Genomic DNA, 26,963 nt, shown 5'->3' with positions numbered 1-26,963 from the left:
CCTGTTTCTGCTCTCCATTAGACCAAAAGTGAGCTTTGAAACTAAACCATGAAAAGGTGAAACATCAGAGTGACTCAGAGTTGGCATCAAAGAGAGCACAAAACCTGTTTAATCAGAGAGCTTTCAAGACAGACGGTTCCGAAAACTCCCACCACAGAAGTCTGTGGATTCCTAAATTCCGGAGAACACAGTGTGAAGCCTTATCACAAAGAGCAAACCGACCGTAGTTTCCGTTGCTATTTTATTGACTTGGTTCGTGACATTGCAAAAAAAAAACAACTCATGATTACAAAGAAAATATTGCCACAATGTTGCCCAGTCTGAAGTTGGTCTATGGGAGTGTCTGTGCCACAAGAACACATCAAGGATTCAGTTTGCAGGGTTTTTTTTTTTTTTTTACATCGTCAGTCAGCCAAAGGTTAGAAAAATATGTTGCTAGTTTTCTATAAATAGTGGCGGAATTCATCATTCTGGGCGTCGGTGCTGTGAAGCGGCAGCCGAGGCCGACTCAACTCCTCGTGTCTCATCGGACATTTACTACATAGTAAATATTGAACATCTTGTACTGGCAATTTTTGCACACAATGTTGACCTGTGTGACCTCATCATCATCATCTCTCTTGTTTTAAGAGAAGGCAAAGGGTGGAGCAGGTTTCGTCTGACACACAAGGCCAATCAGGGAAATGAGATGACAACGCATCACCCCATGCAGAGAAAATGAATACATTGTGAAGGTCTGACACGATGCCTAAATTCAATAGTAGGTGTCTCCATCCTGCAGGTGGAAGAAACCGCTCTGTCCTTCTTCTTCTGCTGCTGCTGCTGCTGCTGCTGCTGCTGCTGCTGCTGCTCCTCTTGTCAGAAAGAGTGCGCAGCAATTCACAGTTCTGGAGCATTTTTGATGTCACAAAGGGACAACACATCCTCTGAGACCACCTCGCATTTCTCCCTTTCCCCCCCACCACAATGTATCACTTTTAGCGTTTTAACAATGACTCGTGTCATTATTTGTTGCTGCGGGACTTAAAAGAAATGACATCTTCATCAAAAATTAAAAACCAAGGTCCTTTTAGTCAAAGTAAAGGATGTAAACATGAATAAAAACACTAGTGGAGTACAAACAGAGCAGAGAAAAAGGTGCTTTGGCACTGAAAACGCCCCACACACACACACACACACACACACACACACACACACACACACACACACACACACACACACACACACACACACACACACACACACACACACACACACACACACACACACACACACACACACACACACACACACACACACACACACACCTCTAAACCTGGGGGGTTCGTTGGGGAGGTCCGTGCAGTGAACTGGCCTGCGACAGTGCTGCTCAGTGCAGCAGGGAGTCAGAAACAACGTGAGCTGAAAGGTTTGGGATTATTTGTGTTTGTGTTTTTTTTGTTTTTTTTTTACGGCGGGCGTTCTGTGCAGAGTCCAGATGGTTGGAGCGAACGAGGCGTCAGTCCATACAAGTTATAAAAATATAGAATCGATGGGCTTCCTCCTAAATACCGCTCTCGCTGAGGTTTGTGGACAGGCGCCCGTCTCCGAGGAGCCGGGGGCAGAGTTCATTTCAAAGGTCAAAGGGTCAAAGTGCATCACAAACTAATGTCTTGAGCGTCCCCCTTCAAAGGCGTGATGATCCATGTGAGCTGAAAAGACAAGAGGGGAAGAGGTTGAGGAAGTCTTCAGGACCTGCGCTGTGAGTAACGGCGCACTCGGGAGCTTTTGTGAATCCAGTTTCAAAACACAGCTCAGACAAAGCATGAGAATAAAACTCTGATACATTGTGATACATTGCAACAAAAGCTTGGATTCATCAAAGGTACCGCGAGGTCACAGGCGAGGATGACAAATGTAACAACCCTTTGCATCCCGCTATAATCTGGATAATCCACGGATAAAGTTCACTGCAGCCTGCAATGCAACAATCAAATACAAGCAAAAAAAAAAAATTAAATCAAAGCTCTGAAGAAAGTAAGCCAGGAAACTCACGCTTATAAAAAACTGCTTTAAAAGAGGTGTCTGGCAGGAGCTTGTAGACCTTCCCCAGGACGCTGGCTTCGTTGGCCAGAGACGCGTCTTTGTTCCACACCTGCACCACGTCCTCGCGGTCTCGCACGCTCACGCTGACGCCCACCACCTCGTCGTCTGGGAGAGAAAAACAGCAGCCGCTCAACACAAACGCTGCCCTGAATGCAAACGCCTGGCTTGTAGCGTCCGTCCATCCATCCATTCATCCGTCCATCCATCCATCCATCCGTCCAATCCACCCTGCTTTGTCCTGCACTCAGGAGTGTGGGGGGGGTCTGCTGGAGCCTCTCCCAGCTGTCATTGGTTGAAGGTCACCACTTCATCGCAGGGTCACAAACAACCATTTGCACACACACACACACACACACACACACACACACACACACACACACACACACACACACACACACACACACACACACACACACACACACACACTAGAGTTCCCACTTCACCTCACATGCGTGTTTTTGGACTGTGTGAGGAAGCTGGAGAACCTGGAGAGAACCCAGCAGACACACACAGAAAGGTCCCAGGCCCCCGGAATCGAACCCGCAACCTTCTTGCCGTGACCCCCAATTCGCACCAAAAGCTTCTGCGGCTCGTTGGCGGCTCTGCAGCAGACCGCGGCCATTCAAGTCAGCGTGCAGGTTCCCAGCAGGAGCGACGCAGAAGCGTGAAGCCCAGCTGCTCTGGTAAAACACCCGCCAGTTCTTTAAATACCTTTTGTGTGATACCAGCAGTTTAGTTTATGATCATTTTTCTTTTTTGCACACAGCGATACTTAACGACACAGTTGGGTCAGGCAAAGGAGTTTTTGCTTCACTGTTGCTTTCTTTAAATACATGCAAAACTACCTGGGTCTTCCTCGCATGATCCTGCGAGCCAGCGCACTAAACGCTTCTGGTGTAAATTGGGGGTGTTAAAAAAAAAAAAGAAGAAAAAAAAAGAAAAGAGGATCTCACCTGATGCGCAGTAATCTGCAAACTGCTCGCCGATGGTGGCCAGCAGCAGCTCCTTCCACACCACTGCCTGAAAGAGAAACAGCCTTTTAATTCCTGCAAGTAAGTGAGTGAGTGAGTGAGTGAGTGAGTGAGTGAGTGAGTGAGTGAGTGAGTGAGTGAGTGAGTGAGTGAGTGAGTGAGCGAGCGAGTGAGTGGTTAGAGTGAGAGGTCGACCACCTACGGTGCTCTCTTTAGGAACTTTCATCTTCCACACTCCGCCCCGGGCGTTGCTCTCTTCCTCCCTGTGTGAGCAGATGGTTGTCAGACTGTTTGCTTTGTTTGTTTGTTTGTTTGTTTGTTTGTTGACCTGGACTGCAGCTGAGTTTTGGTAACCCAGCAGGACATCCTGACGCAGGACCTTTTTTTCTTTTTTTTAAAATCATGTGTGTATATGATTCTTGGTGCAATACTGCCCCCTGCTGGTTCATAGTGTTCACTACGTCAGCCACTTGGAAAAACAAAACTGACACAAGTCCTCACAGCCAAAGAAGGGAATAATGCTTCAACAGGAGGGATGAGAGTCTCTGAGATACCTTGAACATGTTCACTGCCAATGAATTCAGGGTGGAAAAGAAAAATCATTGATATGGATTTCAACAGAATCTTAAAAATTACATTCTTTAACAAAAAACAAAACAGAAAGCTTTTTGTCGACTCTGTCTTTTAACTATGAACTCCTGCTGAAAGTGCACGGTGAGGAACAGTGAGGTTTTCTCTTAGTTTGAACCTCCCAGACGCAACATCTCACACGTTGGACGTCTAACCAAGACCCAGCAGAACGTCAAAGCGCGCTGCTCGCCACTCCTCACAACGTGCCGTCACTGGAAGGCCACCGGATCCCGTGGCTCCCTGAGCGACTCACCAGAGGGGCCGCCGTTCTCCTCGCATCAGGTGGTAGCTGCATCTCAAAGGCAGCGCCGTGACCGGCGGGATGTTGTTGTAGACGCTCCAGAACAACTGCACACAGCGACAGGAGACACTTTGAAAACCCGCAGCAGTAACACAAACAACTGCGACGCGGTTCAATCAGGTGTTGAGCTGTTCTCAAGGTTCTCTTTTGCTTCTCTAACAATGTTGCTCAACCAAGCAGCCATTTATCCGGTTTTGGTTTTTGTTCTTCAACTTAAGCTGCAGCGTCGCAAAAACTTTTATTCAGAATAAATGAACATATTTGTCTAGTTTCACTTCATATGTTTGTAAAAGCCTGCAAAACGTGCAAATGAAGCACAACGAGTACAAACACAAGTGAAACAGCAGCAGTAGCAGCAGCAGTAACAGCAGCAACAGGTATATGCTAAAAAATAAAAAGCCATGAGGTCATCAAATCCACAGTCAACAGCGTCACAATGACTCTTCAGTTCACTCAGTTCAGATAAGAACTGTTATTGCAACTATAAATAGAACAAAGCCGCATGATCTGCAGCGTCGCCAATTCAACAAACTGCTGAATAAAAACGTTTAGTTGTGAGCAAAGAAAATAAAAACCAAAGCAAATGTCACAGGGCCCTAGAAAGAAAAACAGAAAAGGAAAATAGACTACAATATGTTTTAGTTGCTCAGAGTTTATTTTTAGGGCGGGCCAAAGTAGCAGCAGCTCCTCCCAGAGGCCACAGTAATAAAGATAACTACAAACATCAAATCTTAATAAATCCAGTAAACAATCACGACAAAAAAAGAGCTCAATAGAAACAAGTGTCAGTCAGCATTAATCCCAAGGGAGAAGAAGACTGTAAATGTTGTGGCTTTACCAAAGCCCGGGAGGATTTACTGTATCTTTCAATTGTACTTCATTCCCATAGGAACATTCATTTGCTATTTTTCTTTTAAAAATAAATAAATAAATAAATAAAATAAATAAAGATAAAATATTTGAAATCAGTTATTTCATTGTCTTTTGTAGTTTTACCAAAAAACTCGAAATCGAAAATCAAGTTTTCAGAGAAAAAAAAAATTTTGGGATTTTATTTTTGTGCAGGGGTACAGAAGCAGAGCTCCAGCCAGAGTAAACCTGACTGCTGAATGACTTTTGGACACACTATAGTTAAACACCAGCCAGCTTGTTGTGGGTCAAGAGTTCACCCCACAACCAAGAGGACACAGAGCGCCATCACCCACTGCACTACCGACATTCACCAGAGGGGGCGCCGCAGAGCTGACTGAACTGCTGGTTAGCTTCTCTCCTCTCCTGCTCTCAGCTCACATACAGCGTTCAATCTCTCTGCACTCCTTTCTTCGCATCCCCGTCACTTTCCGTTTTTGTGTTATCTGAAGTAGGGCTGTGCGATTCATCGATTTTAAATCGAAATCTGATTTTTTTTTTTTTTTTGTAGTCGTAACGATGTTAAGTCGAGGAAAATCGATTTTTCTCTTTCATGCTTCCGGGTTGGCGCGTCTTGGGTACCGTAATCCCCCCCCCTCCGAGAAGCCGTTAACTGGCTACCTATGTTTACTGGCACTAGCTAGCCACAGCAGGTGTTAAAACCAGGAAGTGATTCTGTTTGCTGCCCTCACCACTACCTGCTATTATTATTTTTCCTGAAATCGAAAATGGAGTTTTCAGAGAGAAAAAAAAAAAATCTGGATTTTATTTTTGATCAAAATCGCCCAGCCCTAATCTGAAGGGAAGAAAGAAAACTCACCTGCACACTTTGCACAGTGTAGATCTTCTTCAGGTTGGACTCACATTCTGCAGCTGTCGTACCAGGTAGGGACCTGCAGCAATAACACCAGAGGGAGACAAGACTTTCAGCTCACGTGCAGACGTGGACAAGGCTCCTCCTGCGTGCACGTCAGCTCATGTGTTTCCTGTGAGGGAGTGCCTGAGCTGAGTAACAGCTGACGAGGCTGGAAGTGATGCACACTGTGTGAAAACTGGCTGGGCCACTGCAGCGTTTTTGGAAGCGTACAGGTTTCACACACTGGTCACCAGCTGCGTTTCCGTGACAAAATAAAAGACATATTTCTAAAAATTTCAACAAAAGTACAGTTGCGATTTGCAGGCGTTTCCACTGAATGGCGTGAAGCGTATACGTAATCTTTGATGACTTGGAAAAAAATATTCCGTCTCCTCCTCCGTCCAATCACAACGCACCATTTTAACTTGAAGTGAACTGGTCATGTGACCCCGTACGTCACGTCCGCTGACGTGTAAATCCCCCCCCCAAAAAAAAGTGTTTCCATGAGACTTTCGCGATACACCTCTACATGGATACGTCTGGAAAAACCACCTCACGAGAGCCTCGAAACCTTTTAGCCACACTCGAGAGGTTTTTCCCGAGTTTAGCCGTTTCCATCGCCAGCCTTCCAGTGCGATATTCCGGTTTTGCGCTACTCTAGCGGTAATGGAAACGCATGCTAGTGTCCCACTGTTCAGCCGGAACGTGAGACAGCATGCAGGATCCTGATCCTCTTCTTTTTCCTGCCTGGCAGGGTTGCGGCTGTAACACGTTCACATGACTGGAGGAGGTCAGGAAGGTTCAGAAACCCTGTGGTGCAAACGCTGTTAATCACTGACAAGAAATGTAAATGGCGACAAAAAAAAAGGTCCACAGTTGGATTTTTTTTTTTTTTTTTTTTTTTTTTTTTGTTGTTGTTTCGTTTCTGTCGGGAACCTTCTCTGTATCCAGTCGATCCACTTTTCAGGAAAATCAGTGCCGACAGCCCCTTGTGATGTCACAGGACATTGAGCCCCTTGTTTACAGCCTCCAGTTGGGTTTTTAGCTCCCAGTTAGGGGTGGCAGGGCTGTTTCGACTGGGTCGCAGCTTCGTGGGCAAAGGGGATTTTAAAATATATACATTTCTAAAAAAAAAAAAAAAAGTTGGCCATTTATCTTGCAGGACACTCAATTCAATTCAATTCAATTCAATCATTTCAATCATTTATTTCCTGGACATGACAGAAAGTGGGCCGGCGGTTTCAATCTTGCGGAGTAAATTTGAGGGGAAGAAATGTGGGTCCCGAGACTCCCACCAGTTGAGAACCACTGCATTAGAGAGCTATTAGTGTGATGTGTCGGTGCCCTTTGTGACGTCACAAACAGACGACCGCACACACGTACACACACACACACACACACACACAGTCGTTATTTTAACGCTCACGGGGACTCTCCGCACCTCTGGACGCTCTACTGACAGATCACCGCCGGGAGACCGCTGCTCGAACGCCGGTAAAAGTGAACTCGACCCAATATTCGAATTTTAACGTCCCACTTCCTTGATGTAATACGACACGCGAGAGTCGACGCGCCGTTACCGCGAGGCCAAAACAATGGCAGAGCGACAATCCCGCAGGAAAACAAGTGTGCGGGGACTCGAGTGGTCGTGCACCGTGGCAACAAGTGCACACACACACAGTGCACAGCGACACCGAGGCGAACAGAAGACGCGTTTCTTCCACCACCACTACTACTTTGTAAACAGAGCTAACGCGGCTAGCGAGTCCCGCTGCTGCGCGTCGCTTCCCGGTTGATTGACAGTTCCCACGGACGTGATTTCCGAGGAGTGGGAGCACCACGGTTACACAATGTTGTGCGGCGGAGGAGGAGGAGGAGGAGGGGGGAGAGGGACACAAGCAAACACTTTGCCAAAGCCCGCTATGTGTTCTGCTGGAGGCCTGGGACCGGGTGGGGGGGAGGGGGGTTGTTGTTGGTGGTGGTGCGGGGGGGGGGAAGCCGTGGCCTTCCACCATCACTCCAGGCCGCCGGTGTTACAGTCCAACTGGTTTCTGATTTAACTGGTTGCCTTGTCGCAGGCAGCCCACATAAAAAAAAAAAAATAAAAAAAAATGTGACCTGGTGCTGACGTCACTTACTGGTTACCCCAGGAAAGCCGCGCTTGCCGCGAGTCTCGGAGGTAGACAGGTGATATACGATGTGAAGTGATATCTCATATTGTTTCCTTTATTTTCACTTGTTTTAAAATGTCACTCGTTCGTAACGCTCACTTCCAGACGCGTGTTCGCTGTGGTTAGATGTGGGCTGTGACTTGAAAATCGCAGGTAATACGTTGAGCACGCGTGTGAATTTGTGTGGAATCTGCCGACGCACATCTGCAGCTGCTCGGCAATGGAAACCAGTCCAATCGGAAGCCAGTCGGGACACAAACACCGGGTCCGCGCGTGCCCCGAGAGCGGGGACGAGCCCTACCTGTCCAGCCAGAAGGTCCACGGTGAGTGCAGGGGCAGCGAGGCGGCGGCCGCCTCCTCGCCCCGGTGCTTCTTTGTGATGTTGTCCAACTCCTGCTCGTCGATGTCAATGTCGTCCCCGGGGGTGACCGTCGTCTGTCCGCCCCTGTTGTCCACCTGGAGGTCCGTGTGACCGGCAGGGACCGCCATCACCGCGGGATGAAGGCCAATGTGTGTGGGAATACCCGCCGCTGCTCGGAGCTCAAGACTCCCGGTTTGTCTTTATCTTTCGCTGCTACTGCTGCTGCTGCTGCCTCACAAAATACACTGCCGCTTTTCCGCCTGCCGACTAGTGACGTCAGCGCGTCGCCAAGTAGAAACGTTGCGATTGGCCCGTCCCAAAGATGTGAGGCCAGGCCACGACGGCTCACTCTGACGGTTATCCGGGGCACCGGAAACTGGCGCCGTCTCCGCCCATTCTCCCGCCGATTTTTCGGCGACGCAAGACGATTGCGCTCGGATGAATGGGTTCTGCAGAGATAAAACACATTGTATGGCATGTCAGGGAGGAGAGTTAAAGGCTTAAATTATAACCACAAACGCAAATGCATCCCTACCGTATGAACTGTCTGTACATGCTTCAAAAATGAACACGATGAAAAAGAAAACGGTTTCCAAACTGATACTGTAAAATTACAGTAAACAATCAGATCACAGAACTACGTAAAATAAGTATAAAAGCAGAGAGTCTTAAAAAATAAATAAATAAATAAAATACAGTATGTTATAGTGCCCATCACTGTAAACTGTAAACTTACAAACACATTAGGTTAAAATAAAAAATAAATAAAAAATCAGATAACCTACAGGTTCATATCTGTAATTTTATTTTATTTTTTAATTTTCATTTGCTATATACTCTCACGTCTCTTCTCTTCTGGAATAATCACAATCTGCACCACTGTGTAGTCATGCGCTACCTTGTACCTGTGGCATGCAATGACAGTGAAGTTAAATCTAATCTAATAGTGAAATGATGAGTGATACAACATATCTCAGCCAACATTTGCGTGGATGCTTATCATTCATTTGCAGCTCTTTGATTTTTGTCCACTTAACCTTAAGCTGTGTTATTCGTCACGTGTCTTTTGAGATGATGGATGTGCCAGATGAAGCATGAATTTAAATTTATCTGCATATATTGTCGTTGTTGCACAATATTACCCGATACCTTATTTTATTTTATTTTATTTTATTTTACTTTAATTAGGAAACAAAACAAAAATGTTGCTTTTTGGCTGCTTTGATGCTGTAAACCACAATGTCAATTTCAAAAGGCGGACTTCATCAAGCTGGCACATCAGCCACAGAAAAAACACTCAAAGGAAATTAAGCCCAAGAAACTGTAGCTCAGAATTTCACTGCTTTGTCCATCAATAAAATATAATATGTACGTGCATGTCCATATGTGCACACCATGAATACACTGTTTAAATGACCAACATGCAATATCAGCGAGATCGTAGGGAATGTTGGCACCTCGACAGTCCAAAGATTGTGTTATTTCTTGGAGTGACGCATCATCTCATTAAACCATCTTCAGTCTTGACTCGTTCGTATCATCAGTATCGGATGGTTTGAGAGAACCTCATCCATAGGTGGACGCCACGAGAATCTTTTTTGCGTGTGTGGGGTAGCAACCAAAATTTCATTAGGGGGCGCTGGCGACTCACAACAGCAACAGCAGAGGCAACCTCTGTCACATGACGGAAACATTATTATTATTATTATTATTATTATTATTATTATTATTATTATTATTATTATACAACGTTCGGTGAAGTGACTGTGCATGAATGCGTGTATGTGTGAATTAAAGAGAGAAAGTGTTTGTGTGTGTGTGTGTGAGAGAGAGAGAGAGAGGGAGAGAGGGAGAGAGAGAGAGAGAGAGAGAGAGAGAGAGAGAGAAGGTGAAGCTACAGCGGCGCTCCCGCACTCTGCGCGCCTCCGAGCAGCACGCAGCACGTCCACAATTGGTGCTCGAAATTAAAATCTGCTTCTTTTTTTTTTTCCAAGAAGAAGAAGATAGGAAAAATTGTGGGTACGCACGCACGCACGCACGCACGCACTCTTCGCCGCCTGTGTTTCCTCCGGCCCTCCAGCCACCAGACGGACCTTCGATCCTCGCCGTCGCCGCAGGTTGAGATGCGTTTGTCGGCGAGCCTCCGGTCCGCCCAGCGTCGACCCGCAGCGAAGCGTCTCTCGAATACAAGCCGGGGTGACGCGGACGTTCGCCGCCGCGCCGTTCCCTTGTGAGATGAAAGACAAGAAGAAACGGAAGAAATTCTAAACGCCGTCGCCTTTTGAATCAGAGCAGAAGGGAGGGAGCCGGGATGGACGATCCGGCGTGGAGCCGCCGCGTCTGAGCCTTATATTTATTTATTCATTTATTTATTTATTTATTTATTTATCTATCTATCTATCTATCTACCTACCTCCATCAACTCCACCACCATCAGTCTCAGTCTCTCCTCCGGCCTCGAAAAGGGGATCCCACCGCTCGCCGGATGAATTGATGCGGGGACGTGCGCCACCTGCTGGGCCGACAGCACCTCCGATGGCGAACAGCAGCAGCGGCGGCGGCGACGACGGCGGCGCCGACGGCGGCCCGTCGCCCCTGCAGAGCTACGCGTCGGCAGCGTCCGCGGTCAAGCTGGCCTCGCTGGCTCTGATCACCGGCGTCAGCCTGCTGGGCAACGCGTCGCTGTCGCTGCTGCTGCTGAAGGACAGCGCGCTGCACAAGGCCCCCTACTTCTTCCTGCTGGACCTGTGCGTGGCCGACGCGCTGCGTTCGGCCGTGTGCTTCCCCTTCGTCATGGTGTCGGTGGGCGGCGGCTCGGCGTGGCCCTACGGCGCCCTCAGCTGCAAGGCGCTGGCCTTCCTGTCGGTGCTCTTCTGCTTCCACGTCGCCTTCCTGCTCCTGTGCGTGAGCGTCACGCGCTACATGGCCATCGCGCACCACCGCTTCTACCACAAGCGCATGAACGTGTGCACGTGCGCCGCCGTGGTGTGCATGGCGTGGACGCTGTCGGCCGCCATGGCCTTCCCGCCCGTCTTCGACGTGGGCACGTACAAGTTTGTGCGCGAGGAGGAGCAGTGCACCTTCGAGCACCGCCACGTCAAGGCCAACGACACGCTGGGCTTCCTGCTCATGCTGGCCGCCGTGGTGGGCGCCACGCACGCCGTCTACGTCAAGATGCTGTGCTTCGTCTACGACCACCGCAAGATGAAGCCGGCGCAGCTGGTGCCCGCCGTCAGCCAGAACTGGACCTTCCACGGGCCCGGCGCCACCGGCCAGGCGGCCGCCAACTGGATCGCCGGCTTCGGCCGCGGCCCCACGCCGCCCACGCTGGTGGGCATCCGGCAGGCGGCGGCCCACCCGGCCAACCGCCGGTTGCTGGTGCTGGACGAGTTCAAGACGGAGAAGCGCATCGGCAGGATGTACTACATGATCACGCTGGCCTTCCTGCTCCTCTGGGCGCCCTACATCGGCGCCTGCTACCTGAGGATATTCGTGCGGGGCGCCGCCGTGCCGCCGCCCTACCTGACGGCCGCCGTGTGGCTGAGCTTCGCCCAGGCGGGCGCCAACCCCATCATCAGCCTCCTCTTCAACAAGGAGCTGCGGCTGCGGCTGCGGGCCTGCTTCCCCTGCTGCTGCCCGGGGAGCCGGACGCCCACCGAGCCCTACTGTGTCATCTGAGGGGCCCGCCGCTCCTCACACACGCTGCCAAAGAAACATCACAGACCGGCCTCAGAATGTGGGCGCGCCGGTGCTTGTTAAAGGGGGGGGATTTGGAAGGTCTTGAGTTGGGTTTGGTCTAGAATTGGATCCATTACGAGGGGATTGGGGACAGAGGGTACGCTTCAGTTTACATTGTGGAAAATATTCCATTATTATCTCATGGTCCCAATCAAACCCATGATCCCACCGCTACTCATCCCCACTGAGGTCTTCTACCTGGTTCACCTTTCAGTGACACTGGTCACAGCTAACCTGATAACCTGCCACTGTTTGACCCTATTGGCGAGCTACAATAAGGTCCCAGTGGCTGTTGATTTGTAAGTTTCCTGAAAAAAAAAAAAAGGGCAACAATTGGGATGTTTGCCTTTTTTTTTCTCTCCATACTGGTGATGCTGACAGAGAAATACACACGTATAACTCATGGGACTATTTCATAATGTGATTGGTGCCACACCCTGGTTTCCAGTATTTAGTACTTTGGATACCACAAATGAGACACACGTCTCGGTATATTTTTTAAAACAATGGGAGGATTTTACATCGACAAAATATTGCAAAGCCTCCCGTCCCCCCGTCCCTCCTCTTTTCTAATAGCAAAATTATTGTGTACATTTCAGGATCTCGAGCATCCCCTGTGTTTGAAGACCTGCTTTGAAGATAACGTTCGCTAATGTTTGCGTGTTTTTGACGGGGCCGATGGTGTCGAGAAGAAGTGGGTGGGTTTGCTCTCCATACAGGACATACACTGACCCACTCCCCCACCCCCGCCGTCCTTTTTACCAGAACAACATGGACATTTGGACTGTGATAATGCAGCAAAACAACTTGGTGCTTCGTAAAAGATGTTTGCATTGTTTGTATTTCTTTGTAAATAAATGGGAAACGGATGATCAACGGAGGGAGAGGCTCCCCTGGTGTTTGACGTGTCCTCACCTGATCCTTTTTTTTTTTTTTTTTTTTTTTTTTTTTTTTTTCCAGAGGATGCTTTCGTGCTCTTTAGCCGAGCATCCTTGTAGGAAGAGACGTTATTTATAGCTGAGAGCTTCCCCCACAGAAGAAATGGCTGCAGCCAACACAAACGCGTTTCCGTCCCATATTTCCTTCCTGTCAGGGCTGCAGAAAAGACACATTAGCATCATCGTGTTACTGGGTTTCACACTTTTCAGCATTATTGCAGAAATTGGCCATTCCACGTTGCTAAAGAGACTGAGAAACAATCCTAATATATGCGCGTAGAAACCTAGATCTCTCGATTTTTACTTTTTCAAGTAGGACAAGATCCTTTTTCTATACATTTCCATAAAAGGAAATCAGCGTTTCTGAAATTCATTGATGTAACCCCATTTTTTCACTGCGATTTCTGACACAGACTTTAAAGGTCCCTTATGATGCACGCAACATTTTCCACCTTGTCGCCCGTCCAAACATGTGGAAGGCCCAACCTAACGTGTCTTTTTTTTTTTTCTAGAGGATGTCCAGGCTGTAAACAGAGGGCTAAATGAGCTGCTTTCTGGAGACCTTTAAAGTTTCTGTTTTTTAAGATTGAAAAATGAAGTTGCAGACAAAGTAGAGTGTATGTGCATACATGATAAAAAAAAAAAAAAAGGACTTCAGGAAAGTAAGCTTACGGAATAGCCTGGAGTTCACGAGGCTGCGATCACCTACACAACACTGGTGTGGTGTGACTGCTGAACACCTCCAGCAGCCTCACCTGCCCGTGTTCTCCTGGCCTGAAGGTGCAGCTGGGGGAGTTCCTGTGTCATCTTCGGGGGAAAACACAGGAATCGTTTCCACCCCGCTGAGTCCTCTCTGACCTTTGCGTCTTCTGAAGGAACCATGACGGCCTCCTAAAATATCGTTTGGATGACGGATGACAATGCCAGATCACTGTTTTTGAAATAAAGATGATTTGACCTGAGTAAAGCGGGTTGCTGTTGTTGATATTGTTGGTGTCGTTTCTCCTGATAACTCAATGTTTGCCAACAACCTGCTTCTTGTTTGATCCTTCTGGCCCCTGGTGGCACGTGGAAGAACATCTTGATACACCCAGAAGACCTGCTGTGTGCTCCACCTGGTGTTCCCTGTGTGGAAGACTTGATGCTCGACGGACGGCAGAGACAGACAGACAGACATCCACACGGCCGACGTCAGCCATAGCTCGACGGAATCTAAGTATAGTCGAGTCGAGTGAATCACAGCGTGACAGTGATTCATCTTCGGTTATGAAGCGCCGCCGCCGAGGTGAGAGTGTCCCACCGTCGTCTTGTCTTCCTGCGGTAACACAGCCTTCACTGCCTTTTTCCTCTCTCCCACTCTCACGGAAGCGTGACGAGAAACTGTCACGCGCGGCAGATTGTGGCTGTGATTATTAAACCCGCAGCTTAAGTTAAATTCAGCGTCGTGTCCCTCGGTGTGTCTCCTCACTGGTGGCGAACCGTCTCGCGTCATTTCCCCGACGCTTCCCGACAGCAGACAGCAGCATCCCGAACCAGCTGAGCAGACGCCCCGGGGGAATCGTTTGACCACTTTCAGAGCTGCTGCTGGAGGAATGAATATTGAACGTCGGAAGAAAATTTGAAAAAACAGCCAATGGACACTCTCATTAGAGGAGACAGGAAGCGGTTGTCTGGGCTTCCTGTTTCATATTTCATCAGCTTGCCAGCAAAGCTGCGATTCAAAACCTCAGTTTACAAAGCGCACTCATCGACGAGATGCGGTGATCCCTTATTAAATATATCTCTTTATTCAAAGTAAATAAATACAACATTGTCAGAGCACGGGGCGACTCCTCAGAGGTAGTAGTCCGGGTACTTGAACGGCGAGAGGCATTTGGAGCGGCCCTCCTCCACGGCGATGCAGGACAGGTTGGGCAGACACGGGCAGGTGTGGTGGAGCCGCTTCCCGAAGAAAGGAACCTGGCAACACGGACATGCCTTCAGGTTAGTAACAAACTCCGCCTCCCACTCGTCACCCCTTCTGTGGAGCAGCCAATCGCGAGCCCCTCGAGGCCACCATGCGACGCAGCAGACACGGATCCAGGAGGCATTATGGGAAACGTCTCGTTAGCCATTAGCTTGAAGAGTGTCTGTGGAAAATCTGTAGCTGCGTTACTATGACCCCTAGAATTACGCAAAACCTAAATATGGCAATAAAAAAGTGGTGATGGAAACGCGTAAACTTGGAAAAACCTCTCAAATATGGCTAAAGTGTTTTGACGCTATTGATATAGTAGAGGTATATCGCAAAAACTGTCAAGGAAACACTTTGTTCGCATTTACACGTCAGCAGACGTGACGTACGGGGTCACGTGACCAGTTCACTTCAAGTGAAAATGACGCGTGATGATTGGACGAAGGAGGAGACGGAATATTTTTGACAAGCCATCAAAGAGAAAAATAGAACAACCATTCAGGACAGCAAACAATCGTGAACAAACAAAAATCTCTAAAAAATCGTGCGGGACGAGATTTTACGAGAATTCGACCCCCGAGAATTATCGTAATTCTCGCAGGACAAGATTTTACCAGAATTACAATTCATGCGCTTCACACCATTAAGGCTAAAGACCTGCAAACTGCAATTGTACTTTGTCAAAAATTTGAGAAATATCGCTTTTATTTTTCAAAAAACTGTAATGGAAACGCAGCTAATGTCTCACACTACTCACACACTAAGGGTCTATTTCCTATCTGAAAAGTGCAGCAAGTCCAAGTCCAAGTTCACTGACAGCCCTGAGATGCAGATCACTGTTAGTAAAAGTGAGCTTCGCACAGTAAAAGAAATTCAAAGCATTGGAAGCAACCAATGTTTTATTTATTTATTTTTTCCTGTCGCTGGAATTTCAAAGTTTGCATGAAATAGAAACCCCGCCCATTAAACCGCATCCTCACCGTGTGGCTCATGGGGTGACACTCGTTCCCTTCCTGTCCCATGGGGGTGCACATGCGTAGGCTGCGGATCCACAGGCTCACCGCACAGCACATGCCCCCTCCGCACTGGGAGTCCTTCTCACAGGCCTACACACGCACACACACACACACACACACACACACACTATATGTCATTATTTGGATAATTACACTGAAATTATTACTACTTTATTTTTGTCATATAAACATTTTCAATTCCATAATCTCCCCCCCAAAAAATCTCCATGTGATTGAACAGATATACGCGGTCTGGTTGGTGATGTTTTTTCCCCCCTAAAAATGGCATTGCAAAAAAGAAATAAACCTTTTGAAAGGATAAAAAAAAAATCCATCCATCATTTTCCTGATGCACTTATGCAGCACTGAGGGTGGCGGGAGTGCCAAGGTCCATCCACTCCTGGGGTGAGACCGGGGTTAAATCTGTGGCAACTGCTGCCATCCCACACTGGTGGGAATCTGCCGTAGTTGCGCGTTAATTGAATTGATTGGTGCAGAACAAAAAGTCTCTTAACAGGATGTTTGAACAGACGTCGTGCAGCATCAGTCACGTCCTGCAGCATCACGGTGCTGAAGGACAGGCGATGCTGAGGCTGAGTGACAGCCGTCACTCGGTTGGGAGATGACGCAGACTTAAAAAAAAACAAACATTAAAAATGAATATTTTCTTCATGCAGACGGGGGGGTGGGGCTGGCGGTCTGAAGGGTGCATGGTTCCAGGCGATGGAAGAACAAACACTGACAGACGTGATTGTGACTCCGCTGGTGATTGTTGGATCGACTCGCATCATTTCACACTTAAAAACCTTCAAAACTTGAGACCTTTGTAACGTCCCCAGTTCAGAAGACTGACAGTTTGCATTTGAAAAATATTTATCATGACGAACAAATGTAACAAATTTGTCATGCTTTCATCTTTGTCCAACATTTCTTCATTACAGGATGAGCAGCAGCTCTTAAATATTTGCAATTATACATTATGAATGTGACTTATTGGTAAAAGATTTTTTTCACTCAAATTTTGAATGATCATGTCCTGATTAAATATTTGTATATCGACACCTTGAGAGAACACAAAAAGCTGAATCAAATCATCATGAGAAGATTAATTGGGCAAAGCAATACTACTACTACGACTAATGATAAAAACAATGACAATTATAATAATAAGAATAATTATTAAAATTGTTAAGGCCATTACTTTAGGAAGGTAATGATCAGTAATCAGTATTAGTGATCAGTCAGTATCTTCCATTAGATTAAAATGTGAATTTTACAGGAAAATCATGCAAGTATTTCAGTGCAAAACCTGGTCTAAAGACCAAAGCAGAGGCAACGTGAAGCTAACTGGTGCTAATCAAGTCTCGGCGGTGGGTTCCGCCTCCAACTCACCCCGGTGATGACGGCCGAGGAGCCGTTGGACACCAGCAGCAGGGAGAAGAGCGTCAGGATGAAAGACCTCATGACGAAGACCCGTATCGGTGCTCCGGCGCCCTCTAGGCTCCGGCGTGATGATGTCGCGGCCGTGGCGGCAGAGTCCAGACCTGGCTGCATGTGGAGCGCGTGTGACTGACGCAGCAGAGGAACGGCCTGGGAACACTGGAGGCGTGGAGGGGCTGGGCCACCTTTATAAAGCCAACCCCGCCGTCTGCCGCCAAAAAAAAGAGAAAGAAAGAGAAAAAGAAAGTGATTGTGACTCATTCACAACAGCGCCGCCTCATAAATACGCCAAGGTGAGGTTAGAATGACGCCACCGCTGCCTTTAATTCGAACATTTTGCTCTTTCTTCCCTCCACAATGACCTCTCTTATTCCTCTGTGCAGATGCTAAACATGATCAGAGCAGAACGATCAAACCAACGTACGTGTTTTTTTCCCCTCCCTTCCCTTTTCACACCTCCAAGGCCGCCCGCCACCTTGAATAGGCCTCCTTTTCAATCCCACACACAATCGCGCTGATAATCACAAGCCGAGAGCGCACGAGAAGCGGAGGACTCGCAACCAACAACCGCCGGCTTTCAATTACGACGGCATTAGCATCCCACCGCGCTGCCTCTGCGGGCTGCGGCCTGATGTCACGGTTTTCATCCTTCTGCACTCTGACGTCAACGACAGGTGGTGTCTCGACCCGGGAGGTTCAGGAAGAACCTGCTGCACCTCCGCTTGTTTCCTCCTTCAGCCTCCCTCCTGATCTCCACACAGCAGCCCACCCGTCCAATCAGCTGTCAGCCTGGATCCCCCAGTCCAACCCAGCTCATCCCAGCCCAGTCCAACCCAGCTCATCCCAGGCCAGTCCAGTCCAGCTCAGTCCAGTCCAGCTCATCCCAGTCCAGTCCAGTCCAGTCTAGTCTAGTCCATTCCAGTCCAGTCAAGCTCATCCCAGCCTAGTCTAGTCCAGCTCAGTCCAGTCCAACCCAGCTCATCCCAGCCCAGTCCAGTCCAGCCCAGTCCAGTCCAACCCAGCTCATCCCAGCCCAGCCCAGCCCAGTCCATTCCAGTCCAGCTCATCCCAGCCCAGTCCAGTCCAGTCCAGTCCATTCCAGCTCAGCTCAGCTCAGCCCAGCTCAGAATGTCCCAATGGCTGAACCTGGCTGTTCCTTTTAATTTGTCAATTCTGTCCAGTTTGGATGAAACTGGATCCAATCTGAATGGTTTATTTAGAAATAAAGAAATGAGCACGCATGAAGCTGGATATATCAGCTGCTGGAATATTGTGGGAATCTTGATTTGAAGCAGCCGTGGAATTAAATGGTTTTCTTTTTCTTTCTTTCTTTTTGCCAGTGCCAGGCTGCAGGTGCAGGTGATGGCTGCACGCTGGCGGCACAGTGACTCCGTCCCGCTCTGATGATGATTCAGAAACCACGGAGGCCTCGCTGGCAACCTGACAGACATCCTCCACATCAGGGCTGTCAAATACACAGTGGGGGCAAAAATGTAAACCTCAGACAAAGCTGAAGGCCAACATTAATACAATAAACAATAAACCAATGAAATAATAACAACAATAATAATAATAATAATGATATCCTTCAACGAACCTCCTTTTCTGATTGATGCGACAAAATACCAGCACAGCATTCTGGGATTTGTAGTATTAGTGGTGTGCCGCTTATACTACAAATACTACAATAAAATACTGACGGGCCTAATGTAATCACACCGTGGGCCAAATTTGGCCCGCGGGCCAGAGTTTGTCACACGTCCCAACTCAGTGAGATGAGAGAGAGAGAGAGAGAGAGAGAGGGAGAGTCGGACCTCGCAGGCGGAGAGGCTGTCAATCACTCACTGCCCCCTCGCCCCTCCCCCTCCCCCCTCCTCCCTCCTCCGCCCACAAACATGTGAGAGGGACACATGCCACCAGATTATGTGTGTGTAGTCACTGTCGTTGTTGGGTTTTTGTGTCCTTGGTGATGGTCCAGCTCTCTCTGCCAGGACGCCGCATTAAAGGATCAGCCGCTCAGTGACATCATGTTGCTGCTGTTTGCGGTGAAAAATCACCATTCCTCAGTTTATGTTGGCTGGAAACCCCTCCCCCTCCCCCCTCCTGATCCCCCCCCCTCCTCCTCCTCCCCCCACTGGGACAATCCCCAAAAGAGGAGATTAAAGGGATGGAGCGTGATGTCTGCGCTTCTCCTCACCCCCCCCCCAGCATGTTAAAAAGATTACAAGGCGATTCCAGAAAACCCTCGACACAAAGGTAATCTGACAGCAACGTATGCAATGTTTCACAAATCCTTTGGATTTAATTCCATCGTCCTTCTGGGGAAGAGGCCAAAGAGAGATGGGGAGTGAGAGAGAGAGAGAGAGAGAGAGAGAGAGAGAGAGAGAGAGAGAGAATAAAATTGGAAAATAATAATAAAATAATGATATCAAATGACAATAACTTGGAAGGCGTTGGGGTGAACGTCAGATTTCTGCTGTACTGGTGGAGCCAGTTGGCAACAGTGTGAAGGCTCCTATTGGTCGTAGGGTCCCCCGCACTTGGCACGCGGTGGGCGGAGTCTCGTGTGTCCAACGCTAGTCAGCAGCGACTGAACCAAACTGATCCCAGTGCTGCTGCCCACTTCGAGAAATCCCATTCATCCAGATTTCATTGAGACTGTGGTGTCTCGTGACAGCCCTGCTGCAGATCAAGCATGCAAACCTCCTGCCTGTCTCACCACCCAGGCCTGGCTGCAGTCCCCGCCTCTTTCTCCTCCGCCTCTCCGCCGTATTCTGGCAGGCTGAACGCACCTCAGAGCTTGTCAAGATGGATCGCGGACCATTCAGACCGGTAACCAGAGGCTTCCGTCGGCTGGTAGTTGACAGAGCCACAGTACGACACTTTTCGCTTCTTTTAGAAGTCACCAGCCAACCATAGGGGTGGGGGTGGGAAGGGGGGGGTGGCGGGGGTTGACATTCCTTTCAATGCGACCCTTTCATTAGACGGCAACATTGAAAAAGGAAAATCATAAATATTGTCCTTGGCAGCATAAAAGAGCAGCTGAGCTCCTGCAAACCGAAGGACGCGGTGAAAAACATGTTTTTCTGCCCATTTAGCAGAAAACAAGAAAACAGAAGCTTTTCTTTCTAATTACTGATCTGTATTTAACCCTTTAGACATACAGACTTGCTTCGGATCTTGGGATCAAATCCGGCAACTGTTCAGATTGACTAACCAGCTAATTTAACCAGAGTTTGATAATATGTCCTGTGTGTTTTATTCTCTGCTGTTCCCATCTGCTGGCCGTCAGGTGTGGGAGAGAAATTGCTCCTTCCAATCTCACATTTCCCTTCACAAGGTCAGACACTACGTGTCCTTCCCGCTCTTTCATGTCGTCCTGAACGGGTTCCTCTTGATTATTAAAGTGTTCCATCTCGCTTTGAACTCCTGAAGGTTTAAATCCTCTGAAAAAAAAACTACAAAACTAAACCACACTAAAGTAAAATAAAAATCAGCAATCAGCAAGGTGACGTGAAATGACCATTTTGTCTTCCTGAAGCAATCCATGTCTGCCCTTGGACTCCAGAAGAAGAAGAAGAAGAAGAAGAAGAAGAAGAATGAATGTAAACACCTTGTGCTTGTCGCAGACTTTGTTCTTGAACAAAGGTGAAGCTTTAACTTTTGAAAAGATGCTGACTGATGACAAAGACGTCCTTAACGATGTAAACAAGTAAACAAGCCCGGCCACACTGGCCAGGTGTCTCATTAAGGTCGGAAAAGGAAGCGACCAAAAATATTTACATGCTCATTATCTTTGAAGAGACGGCGGTGATTTAAGAGTCTTCAGAGACCCGCAGGTGTTTGTTGTCGCCGCTCCGTTCGTTAATTGTCGTACGAGGGTGCCGACGAGTTCTCAGGTGGGTGTTTTGACTTCATTGGTGCGACTTCAAAAAGGTTCGGCACACAAAGTCGCCCGAGCCCAGTTTAGCTCGAACGTCTCATTTTGTTTTGTTGACATTATGTCTCTCCTCCCCCACCTGCGCTATATTTGATGTGGACTCTGAGTCATGCAGCAGTCAGATAAGAGTGGAAATGATGTTTTTCACTCATGTTTGCTTGTTTTTTTTAAGCTTGAATCTCTAAAAATGCGTCTCACAGTCATTTCAGTGAGTTCTGAGCGCTAAATGAGGAAAAAAAAACAGCAAAACTCGATTTTCCACAAGCTTTCGCTGGTCACATGACCTCCCCTCAGGTCGGGTCATCGCCGTCTCGGTTCGACCTTGTGCACGCTACACTGGTGCGCAGCGGGTGCACGTGGCTCCTTATTTATTGATGGTGATTGGTTTGGCCGACAGCGACGCCATGTAGTGCCCCAAGTCTTTATGGCTTCGATGTTTTATCTGGAGCTATTGTGCTGCATTATTAATGAGCTCTCATTATGCAGACGAGTTTCTGAGCTTAATTATCCTGCTGCTGCTGCTGCTGCTGCTCACGCTCGGCTGGCTGAGTTCTATAAGTACCAGGATGCGGCTGATGTCTCAGCTGACCCGCTACCTCGCTAATGAAGGCTAATTGTGCCCGCAAGGTTTGACAGCCTTATTTTAAAACCAGCGAGTGGAAATCCCGGCAAAGATAAATGAAGACGTGTTGTCACGCCTCTGCAGGTCTGTCTGGTTGACATTCCATCACGAGACGCGTGTGCGACACATCTGCAATCCCTCCTGGGAACGCGACGTGCGGCTGTTCTGCCGGAGGTCAGCGACCTCTGGGGAGGGAAGACTCCACTCCAGCGTCTGCCAGGAGAACCATCACAGGTGTGTGGACGGACTGACTCATAAATCAGTCAGACAACTATATATATATATATATATATATATATATATATATATATATATATATATATATATATATGTATACATGCCTTTATTTATCCCACATTGGGCAAATTTACAAAGACATTACTGCTGTAACTCACTGCCACTCTCACAACGCCATCTTGTAAAAAGATATATAGATGTATATACATACATTTTTTCTCACTGAGTGTGAATAATATTTGCGCCACAGCTCTATCTCATTTGTTTTCCCACCCGAGATGTCAGTGTAACTGTGTAACATAACGCCGTGTGAAGTCTACCTGTCGTTTGGCTGTTGCTCACACGAATGTTTGACAAAAGCGTGACATTTTTCTCGCTTGATGCTCGTTGACTTACTATTCCCTGTGAAATGCACAAGATGTCGGTTCCTCTTCAGCTCCTTCTTCCCCGTGAAGATCCCCATCAGGGACAAACTGAAGACGTCTTCAGGATGAAATGCCTTCGCTCCAGGAGCTCCATCACCTGCAAGAATGCGAGCCTCCATCCATCCAAACACAGAGAGGGAAAAGCAGGAAAATCACAGTGAGGAAAATGAATGCTCAAAACTGACAAAGAAGACAAAAATATTTTTCAACGTGCAGATGACAAATCAACAGAGACGCTCCAGTCTCAGACATCACAGGTCTTTTTTTTTTTTTTTACAAGTACGGTGTGAAGATGAAAAAAATGAGGTTTGTAGTTTCACTAAACAATAAGCAAGATTTAAAAAATAAAAAATAAAAAAACATAGATGGGTATTAATATGCAGGAGGAGTAAAGCCTTGGCACGGCTGTCTGCCGCTGACTCAAACACATTTTCTCCCTCACTACTATAATATTTTTAGAAAGACAATTTCCGCCCTGCACAAGGACGTCACATACATTATGCAGGGGGGGGCGCAGCGAGACGGTCCGACGCCTTTCACCTGTTTTCCCCGCAGCCCTGATCACCGCCGAGTCCTTTTATTCTCTGTCAGACTCCCAATTCATTCTGGAAGAAGGTGTTTTAAATTAAAAATAAATAAATAAATAAATAAAAAGAGGAGATATTAAAGCAGAACATTTCCATTAATAGAGGTCGGGTGCAAGGTCACCTGAAACACGCAGGGTTGAATACAGATCAGCAACTTCTTAATATAAAGACGGTTCAGGTGAAAAGTAAAAGGCTCGGGCAGCACAGCAACACTGAGAGCAGTCAGAGTGTGTGGATGGATGAGTGGATGGATGGATGAGTGATGGGTGGATGGATGGATGAGTGATGGGTGGATGAGTGATGGGAGATGGATAGGTCGATAGACGATGGATGGATAATTAAATGGATGATGGATTGGTGATGATGTTAGATCATGGATGGATGATGAATTGATGGACAGATGATGGATGGATGGTGGCTGAACAGTGGATAGATGGATGATGAATGGATGATGGATGGATGGATGGTGGATGGACAATGAACGGATGATGGATGGATGGTGGATGGATGGATGGTGGATGGACAATGAACGGATGATGGATGGATGGTGGATGGTGGCTGAACAGTGGATAGATGGATGATGAATGGATGATGGATGGATGGATGGTGGATGGCTGGATGGTGGATGGACGATGAATGGATGGTAGATGGATGGACGGTGGATGGACGATGAATGGATGGTAGATGGATGGACGGTGGATGGATGATGAATGGACGAAGGATGGATGCTGGATGGTCCAACAGCTCAAACTCCATCACACTCTGCGGTCAGCTTCACTGTTTTTCCGCCACTCTACATCTTTTCTTCTTGGTGCTCCTACAGTTTCTTAGACCAAACATCTCCACATCTTCCTCCTGGGCCAGAGACCCTGCCCCTCTCTCTTGGTGAAATCCCGCTCTCTTCCTCCGTGTTTTCTCTTCCACCAGCCTCGACTGGCAACAGCTGGGACTTTACGTAGGAATCAGCTAATTAGCGATTCGGCGGCGGCCTCGTCTTTCGGCAGGGAGTCGCCACCAAGCGCGTGCACCTGCAAATGACCACGTAGAGATTTATGAAGGCCGGGAGAAATGCAGTGAAAAAAAACTGCAGCGTGTGCACATTTCCACAAACGCTCTCATTCAGTCATTAATCCACAGAAAGTGGATTCAAGGCATCTGGCGGCTGGTGTTCCGTCCCATTGGCTGAATGTGGGACAGAGGAAACACTTTTTACCTGATACTTTGTCATCGTGGATGCTGTACAGATGAGTCACATGGCTTCAGAACCAACCCCCTGATGAAAGCCCCGCCTCCTGCTTCATCCCTCCCCGCCCGTCTTCCTTTGACAGAGAATGAAGAGTCCGCCGTGGACAAACACGTCTCTGTCTTTCATATTTGTCATCGTGACTCCTTCTCCTTCAGCGGGTCAAGGACAGACCACTGACACATTCACCCACACAGCCGCTCCGTTGTTGTTTGCAAATGATGTTCTGAGCCATCAAGGAAAACTTTCTTTTACAGAATCTTTAAACTTTTCATAATCAGAAGAGAAAAAAAAATCTGTATTATTTTCTTTGACTGCTGTTTTCTACTGATTCTGTCTGCTCCATTACATTGCAGCTCCGCACCTGCAATAGCGCCCTCTGCTCTGCCGCGTTGGGACTTGCATCGCGTAGAGTGACGTCACGGACAGTGACAGCCAATCGGTGTGTTTGGAGCTGTTCAGACCGTCTTAATGCCAGAAGGTGCTTTCAATTCGTTTTGCAAAAAACTATTTGTGACTGTTCAGACTACAAAAGAGCCGTCCGCTTTCAAGCTGGATGGGCTATAAAATCAGATATTGGCTGGCACTCTGAACGCAGTTTTAATCATGCAGGTCTTCTTGAGTGTAATCGAGAGGACCTGCAGGATTAAGACAGATAACAAAACTTCAATTTACCTCTAAAGTCCATCCGCACATACAGGATGTGCGGATGTTTAAGAGTGATGATTATGATGGTTGAAACATTTTTCCATCTATTGAACTCTTGATAATAGCAACTAGACAACCTGGACAACCAGAGAGATTTCTGGATTATAAATCATATAATCCGGGGATGAAGGGAAAGGATGGTGTGAAACGAGGCCTTTAACGTTATCAGGGGTCGATCGCTAACCTGGAACTGCTCCGCAACTAATCAGCTGCTTAATTACGCCCCACTTCCCACTGAATTATGGGACACCACAGGGCATTCATTTAATTAACCCGGCCTCGACATTCACGTATTAATGAGGAGCCTCAGAAACGAGGAAACACGGAGGCTCACACACAGGGCGAAAGCATCTGTCTCAAGCCTGCAATGCTTCCTCCTCCTCCTCCTCCTCCTCCTCCTCCTCCTCCTGCTTTCCGTACAAACCTCACGTCTCAGATTGTGTGTTTTTCTCATTTCCATAAATAAGTTGTTAGCGCAGATATAAAATACCTGAGGGAGGTTGTTGAGTTGTGCAGGGGGGAGAAAAAAAAAAGTATATATAGGCTACACACATCATGACAAAACGTGCCATGTGTTTGGCCGCCGTTCCCACTGGAGCGAGAAAAAAAGATGCGAGTCCAGCACATTGTCGGGCTAAATTGCCGGAGTGCTCCTCTAAAAATAGGGCACACAGCTGAGAGCTCTGGGGGTTGTGGCACACGGCGGGTGGAGGGAGGAGGACGAGGGGAGGAAGATGGGAGGAAGAGGGGAGGAAGGGCTTTCACAGGAAACACACACACACACAAAAACCAGGAGAGAGAAAAGAGATTCTTCTAAAGCCCCAGAAGACTGATGATGTAAACAGAAGCTGGTTTTTGAAGAAGCGGCGGTGAGGGGAGGAGAGATAAGAGCGCTCTAAAAACCCCCACTTGCCCTTCTTACAGGCGGAGGGAGGCGTCCCACTCAACCGCCTGCAGGCTGCAGGTTCAATGCAGCGGCAGTTTTTCAATTTCCTGCCAAAAGAAAAGAGAGAGAGAGAGAGAGTCTGTGATCCGAAATAAGAGCGCAGGGCGGAGTGGGAGGGGCCAAGGAGGTGGGAGGAGTGGGAGGGGTGGAGGGGAGATCTCTCCTCTCTGAATCATCAGGAATCAAAGGAATGTCTGATGACGACTCAGAACACAGTGAGGGCGGCGGAATTAATCACCACTCTTGATTTCTGGGGAAGAGACTGTTAGCAGGAAAAAGAGTTTTTCCCCCCCTTTTTTTTTGACACCAAAGACAAAATTCTTGTATATAAATTTATTCATTTATTTATTTATTTTCGAGAGAGAGAGAGAGAGAGAGAGAAAAGAAGAGCACAATTTGGAATTTCAAATTGACCCATATTGTGTTATTATATATATACTATATAGATATAGATATAGATATACACACACACACACACACACACACACACACACACACACACACACACACACAGATAGTGTGATAAATTGCTGCACCATTGTACACTTTTTGTAATCCATTGAATAACAAATTTTGCGTCGATTTCAAATATTCCAAATTGTTTTCTTCTTCTCTTTTTTAGAGAAGAACACATTGTCTCAGCGATCGCGTCCACTTACCAGCACCAGAGAGTCTCCACCTGTTGCCATGGCGACGGCTACTTCCTGGTTCCAGCGTTCCGATCCGTCCACACCATGCTTTTTAGGGCCGTATGGGAATTTTGACTGCAGTACCCCAAGTGGCCACTGGGGGAAGAAAAAAAAATATGTTATTTTTGCATCCAGATGTTCCATCCATTGCTCACCCTCCAGCCACGCAAGCCAATCAGCTTCCTCTCACACACCT

The 26,963-nt window shown here is 47.7% G+C and overlaps 3 protein-coding genes across 4 annotated transcripts; 1 reads left to right on the top strand and 2 right to left on the bottom strand.

The window, feature by feature from the left end:
• Nucleotides 1-224: 224 nt before the first annotated feature.
• Nucleotides 225-10,436, bottom strand: LOC142881412 (eukaryotic translation initiation factor 4E type 3-like). Of its 2 annotated transcripts, none has more exons than XM_076015691.1 (8): nt 10,328-10,436; nt 8,225-8,733; nt 5,717-5,789; nt 3,940-4,034; nt 3,259-3,319; nt 3,039-3,105; nt 2,035-2,190; nt 225-1,691 (listed from the first exon to the last, which is right to left on the bottom strand). In XM_076015691.1, exons 2-8 carry the CDS (start codon nt 8,410-8,412, stop codon nt 1,645-1,647), a joined length of 687 nt encoding a protein of 228 aa, XP_075871806.1. In that variant the 5' UTR covers nt 8,413-8,733; nt 10,328-10,436; the 3' UTR covers nt 225-1,644. The 2 variants fall into 2 exon arrangements, with proteins under 2 accessions (XP_075871806.1, XP_075871807.1); XM_076015692.1 differs by having other exon boundaries at nt 10,332-10,419.
• Nucleotides 10,437-10,697: 261 nt separating this feature from the next.
• gpr27 (G protein-coupled receptor 27) lies at nt 10,698-12,906 on the top strand. Its single transcript, XM_076015690.1, has one exon. It carries the CDS (start codon nt 10,778-10,780, stop codon nt 11,960-11,962), a length of 1,185 nt encoding a protein of 394 aa, XP_075871805.1. The 5' UTR covers nt 10,698-10,777; the 3' UTR covers nt 11,963-12,906.
• Nucleotides 12,907-14,725: 1,819 nt separating this feature from the next.
• prok2 (prokineticin 2) lies at nt 14,726-22,669 on the bottom strand. The gene is made up of 4 exons (XM_076015694.1): nt 22,566-22,669; nt 17,323-17,578; nt 15,895-16,020; nt 14,726-14,919 (listed from the first exon to the last, which is right to left on the bottom strand). The coding sequence occupies exons 2-4, from the start codon at nt 17,482-17,484 to the stop codon at nt 14,794-14,796; spliced, it is 414 nt and encodes a 137-aa protein (XP_075871809.1). The 5' UTR covers nt 17,485-17,578; nt 22,566-22,669; the 3' UTR covers nt 14,726-14,793.
• Between the last annotated feature and the right edge of the window lie 4,294 nt (nt 22,670-26,963).

This window comes from Nelusetta ayraudi, unplaced genomic scaffold (genome assembly GCF_046127955.1).
Source record: "Nelusetta ayraudi isolate G7.1 ecotype Tasmania unplaced genomic scaffold, CSIRO-AGI_Nayr_v1 ptg000193l, whole genome shotgun sequence".
Taxonomy (NCBI): domain Eukaryota; kingdom Metazoa; phylum Chordata; class Actinopteri; order Tetraodontiformes; family Monacanthidae; genus Nelusetta; species Nelusetta ayraudi.
The sequence above is the reverse complement of the archived record's forward strand: the minus strand, read 5'-3'. Positions and strand labels throughout refer to the sequence as shown.